Below are 6,081 nucleotides of genomic sequence, written 5' to 3' on the forward strand. Positions count from 1 at the left end.
GTGGTTGTTTCCCGCGACAGTTGCCTTCTGAACTTTAGCCTAGGGACCTAGCCTTAGGGACCATATCAATCCTAAGTCAGAGAGACAAGTTGATCAAATTGACGGATAAACTTTTCGGATTGAAGTAGAAAAATGTTTACTTTCAAATTTAAGAACCAGGAAGAGAATTCCAATATGGAATGACAGGATCATCTGCATCAAGGAGATAGATATTACGCGTATATCTAACACTTTCATCTGCACTAACATGCGTAACAGCCCTTTTTGCATTGGTGCAACAAAGGTCGTTCTCATTTTACATTATTTCAAAAAGATTCTTGCGCAGATATTTGATTACATGTTTTTTTTAAACGGCCTATCGCATCACGGATTGGCTAGAGCTTCCCGCCAATCAGGCGCGGCGGATTGCTGAAAACTGATTGGTCGATGCTTGTAGGCTTACAGTCTAGGTGCGGATGTCTCTGCAACCAGTTGGAGCATTGTAAGCCGGACACCTCCACCCTCACGGTGACGTTACCTGCACTGCCACCATCCACGTCCTTCAGCGTCCCTGCAGCAAGTCGAATCCACATAATTTGAACACGACTGTGAGGAGAAGGGGAGGAGGAGGGGATCACATCACCTGAGATGTTTCATTTGTCCTAAACTGATGGGCTAGGGGCGCATGACTTAACGACCACATTCCCCGTGATTAAAATTTTCTTGCTTAATCTTCACCTTCCACACCTGTCCGTCATGACGAGATGGGGAGGTTTTGTTTACGAATAGAGGAAATCGCTCGGGGGGCTCGCTTAGGTTTCTCGCTTGGGCGCTTCTTTTCTGACCATATACCCGAGCCAAAAATAACGCCCTCATTAATACCTGAGCCAAAGATGACGCCCTCATTAATACCTGAGCCAAAGATGACGCCCTCATTAATACCTGAGCCAAAGATGACGCCCTCGTCCCACAGGTGCAGCGCTGCCGATGTTATGTCGACCACATCGCAATTTGGTGTTCGCTGCTCAACTGCAATTATGACGAATAAAATTAATAGGGATATGCAGCGATGAACGTTGTAGTGAGGTGGGTAGGTGGGTAGGTGGGTAGGTGGGTAGGTGGGTAGGTGGGTAGGTGGGTAGGTGGGTAGGTGGCGAAGACGAGGAGAGAGCATGGAGAGAGAAAGAGAGAGAGAGAGACGCGGAGAGATAGAGAAGATAGACGAGGGGCGCGGAGATAGATTAGATAGAGAAAGAGAGAGTAGTGGGTGAGATGGCGAGAGAAAGTAGAGAGAAGAGAGAGAAAGAGATAGAGAGAGAGAGAGAAGAGAGAGAGAGAGAGATGGCAGAGAGCGGGGAGATAGAGAGAGAGAGACAGAGACTAGAGAGAGTAGAGAGAGTGAGAGAGAGAAAAGAGAGACGAGAAGAGTAGAGAGAGAGAGAGATAGGGGTGAGATGAAAGAGAGAGAGAGAGAGACGAAAGAAAGAGAGAGAGAGAGGAGAGAGAGAGAAAGAGACGGTGAAGATAGAGATGATAGAAAGTGATAGAGTAGCAGAGCGAGAAAGAGATAGAGGTGGAAAGAGAGGAGCAGATAAGAGAGAGGGGAAAGAGAGGGCGCGCTAATAAAGCCATAGAAAGGCGAAGGGATGCAAACAGGTGAAAGCCGAGAGATAGACAGAAGAAAAGGAGAGCGAAGCGAGCAGTTACGCTTATTCTCTGTCATCGCCCCTCCTCTCTCTTACGTCCCTACGTCCTATAATCTCGTGTCTTTTCGGCTCTCTCGTCTCTCGTCTCTCTCTCTCTCTCTCTCTCTCGTTCTCTCTAAAAACTATACTCACTCTTCTCATCTCTCTCTCTCTCTCTCTCTTTCTACCATGACTCTCTCTCTCTCTCTCGCTCTCTTTTTATTTATCTCTCTCTCTCTATTCGCTCTCTCTACGCCCCTTCTCTCTCTCTCTTCTCGAACTATCTCATTTATCTTACAGCCTGTTCTTCTCACAGCTGTCATTTCCATCCACTCGCTTCAGCTGTACGAGTAGGAACGTTTCTATCGCAGATCTGGCTGTGCCGGACAGCATCACAGACTCACCGACACTCACTCGAAAAAATCACATATTGCGCCGAAAACAGAAAAATATGGAGCCAGCCGAAAAGAACGGGACGGCATGGATGATGGATGAATAGTATGGTTTATGGCATAGGATGAATGGATAGATGGATGAAATAGCATGGATGGATAGGATGCGATGGATGGCATGGCATGATGGATGCGATGCGATGATGGATGATGGATAATGGATGGAGGGATGGATGGATGGATTGATGGATGATGGATTGCAGATGGATGGATGGATGGATGCGATGATGGAGGATGGATGGATGGCATGGATGGATGCGATGGACTGGATGGATGGATGGAATGGATGGATGAGGATGGATGAGCGATGGTCTTGGATGGATGGATGGATGGCTATGGATGGATGGGATCGGATGGATGGATGATGGATGGCATGGATGGATGCGATGGCATGGATGGATGGATGATGGATGGATGGATGGATGGATTGGATGGATGGATGGATGGATGATGGATGGATGGATTGGATGGTTTTATGGAAGATGGATGGCGACTGGATGGATGGATTGATGGATGGATGGAATGGATGGATGATGTGATGCGATGGATGGAGATGGATGGCATGGATGATGGGATGGCATAGGTATGGATGGATGGATGGATGGATAGAATGGATGGATGGATTTTGTGTTCATGGCATGGAATTGGATGGATGCGATGGCTATGGAATGGATGGATGGAATGGATGATGGATGGATGGAATGGATGGATGGATTGGATTGTTTTTATGATGGATGGATGGATGCGATGATGGAGGATGAATGACATGGATGAATGGATGGATGAATGGATGTTATGAATGGATGGTCATCGAATAGTATGATGAATGATGGATGGATGATGGATGGATGGATGGGATTTGATGGATGGATGGATTAATGGATGGATGGACTGTCTGCGGGGTTTGGCAATTGGCATGGTGGATGGTATGAAGATAAATGATGGATGGATGGATGATGGCATGGATGGATAAATGGATGGAATAGATGGCATGGCCATGGATGAATGAACGAATGGCATAGATGGATGCAGTGTTCTTTAGAAACTATATAGATTGATACATGAATAGGTGGATTGATTTATGGACGTATAATGAATGGATTACATCTTCCTAGTGGGAGAAACGGCCAAGAGCTGCCTGTAAGACGCTTATAAAATAAAAAATACACTTCTCATTTAGCGATCCTGCTAAGACTTACAAGCGTTATCTGCCTCCTTCCTGCTGATCGGTTAGAAGAGAACGAGAAGAATAGAATGAAAGTGAGAGAGGAGAGAGATAGCGAGCGCGCGCGAGAGGAGGAGAAATAGAGAGGGGAATTCAAAACTAATTCCAGGAAAGAGCAGAGTAGAGAGAGCTGAGAAAGAGAGATGAGAATGAGACAAGAGAGAGAGAGAGATAGCGAGCTATGCGCGCGAGATGCAGAGTGAGAAGAGAGAGACGAGAGACCGCGCGCTCGTTCGTGCTTGCCTTCTCGTCTTTCCTTGTTCTTCGCGCGTTTAATTAAGTTCGTGTAACGAGGAGAGAGAGAGGCAGAGCAGAGAGAGTGAGAGAGAGCGCGCGCGAAGAGAGAGAGAGAGAGAGTAGAGAGCGAAGAGAGAGAGAGAGAGAGAGAGAGAGGGGAGAGAGCTGCGCGAGAAGATAGCGCGTGCGAAACACAGCGATGCGTAACACAGTAACACACAGCAGTAATCCGTAACACTAGCCTGGGCACAGCAGCAAACCCGGCCTTTATTTTCATTTCCACACCGCTTGAATAGCAAACCTCGACAGTCATCAACAAATCTTCCTCCGCGAATATCGAGCAGCCATTTATTGTTGCTGTCGTAATTCATCACGTCTTTTAACATGTGTATAGAATGAGGCATTGTACGGATGTGACATCAGATACTAGGTAGCCGATATAGCTACACTTGCCATAAATAATAGAGAGAAGATCTAGAGAGTGAGAGAGAGAGAGAGAGAGAGAGAGGAGAGACGGCAGAGAGCACAAAGCGAGAGAAGAGAGGAGAAGAGAGAGATGAGAGCGAGAGAGAGGAGAGAGAGGCAGAAGAGCAAAAGCAAGAGAGCGAGAGAGAGAGAGAGATGAGAGAGAGAGAGACAGAGAGAGGAGAGAGAGAGAAGAGATGAGAGAGGGAGGTGAGAAAAAAGAGATTAGAGGGGGGGGCGGGGGGGGGAGGGGGGGGAGGGGAGGAGGGGAGAAGGGCGGGAGAAATGAGCAGAGCGAGAGGAGAGAGAAGAGGAGCGCGCGCTCTTTTCAGTTAACATGCGAACACAGTTACTGCTTTCCATAGCCATAAATTAAATTAGGTTAATTAGATTAAATTAGGTTAAGTTTTATTTAAGATAAATCATTTCATTTATGGTTCATTTAGGTTTTCATTTTTTTAATTATTAATTCGAAACAACTACCAAAATATATAATATCAACTTTACATCATTTTAAAAACATTACACGCACACACACAATACCACACACACACACACATACACGACACATACCACACGCCACACACCACATACATACACATGCATCACACGCACACACACACACACACACACCATACCAACCACACACACACACACACACACACACGCACATCACACACATCACCACACACACACACACACCACATACATTACACTCATTACACACACACACACACACACACACACACACACACCACACACACACACACACCACACACACACATAACATTACACTATAACATATACATATACATATACATAACATATACATATACAGGTATACATTACATATACATTACATTATATATACTATATTACAATACATATTACATATACATATTACAAATACATATACATATACATATACATATACTATATACGATATACATATACATACATACACGCAGTCATACACACACACACGCGCGCGCGCGCACGCATGCACGCACGCACGCACGCACGCACACACATACACACACACATATGATATATAATATACATATAATATGAGCGTCCACTGATACACGTGAGTTACATCGGCCCTATACAACGCAGTATAGATATATATTCTATTCAATAATGTAGAGATTCATGAGATTGGATTTCCATGGGATTCATGCACAGCGCTGAGCGCGGTTAGCATCCGCGGGCGCTCGTCTCCAATGCTGCGTGCCTTGTGACACAGACACAGGCGTTAAAGATTAGAGTTACAGGCGAAACACTCGATGGAAACCATGCAATAGGCTTCATCTCGTAGCCGGGAGACGGGAGGCTGGAATGTGTGTGTACACACGACGATGTATGTTGTGTGTGTGTGTGTTCGTGCGTGTGGCGTGTGCCGTGTTGTCGTGTGCCGTGCCAGCGTGGTGTTGCGGGCGCGTTGCGGTGCGCGTGCGCGTGTGCGTTGGTGCGTGTGCTGTGCGTGCGCGTGGCGGTGTGCGTGTGCTGTGTGCGGTGTGCGTGTGCGTGTGGCGTGCCGCGTGCGCGTGCGTGTGTCGTGCGTGTGCGTGTGCGTGCGTGGCGTGCATGTGCGTGTGCGTGTGCGCGTGCGCGTTGCGCGCGTTTGCCGCGTGCGCGCGTGTGCGTGATGCGTGCCGGCTGCGCCGTGCGTGTGCGTGTGGTGTGCGTTGCGTGTGCGTGTCCGTGCTGTCGCGTCCTGTGCGTATGCGTGTGCGTGTGCGTGTGCGTATGCGTTGCGTGTGGCGTGCTGCGTGTAGCGTTGTGCGTGCTGCCCGCTGTGCGTGCGGTGTGTGTGTGCACGTTGTGCGTTATGTGTGTGTGTTGTGTGTGTGTGTGTGTGGTGTGTGTGTGTAGTCAGTGTGGTGTCAGTGTGTGTGTGTGTGTGTGTGGTGTGTGTGTGTGTGTGTGTGTTTGTGTGTGTGTGTGCGCGTGTTTTATGTACAGAGATGTTTGTTTCGCGAGCATCGCAACATGTATCTGTCGATAAAATTATTATTTTTGCCCACGTATGCCTTTC

General features: G+C 47.4%; 1 protein-coding gene across 1 annotated transcript in view; it reads right to left on the bottom strand.

Moving 5' to 3' along the window:
• Window positions 1-6,081, bottom strand: part of LOC106815248 (hemicentin-2-like) — a 26,584-nt gene that overhangs the window by 3,616 nt on the left and 16,887 nt on the right. The window contains exons 3-4 of the mRNA XM_014819681.1: window positions 922-1,008; window positions 443-550 (exon numbers count right to left, since the gene is read on the bottom strand). Coding sequence (XP_014675167.1) covers window positions 443-550; window positions 922-1,008 — 195 coding nt within the window. The remainder of the gene's footprint in view (window positions 1-442; window positions 551-921; window positions 1,009-6,081) is intronic.

Source organism: Priapulus caudatus, unplaced genomic scaffold (assembly GCF_000485595.1).
Source record: "Priapulus caudatus unplaced genomic scaffold, Priapulus_caudatus-5.0.1 Scaffold1073, whole genome shotgun sequence".
In the NCBI taxonomy this organism is placed as follows: Eukaryota; Metazoa; Priapulida; class Priapulimorpha; order Priapulimorphida; family Priapulidae; genus Priapulus; species Priapulus caudatus.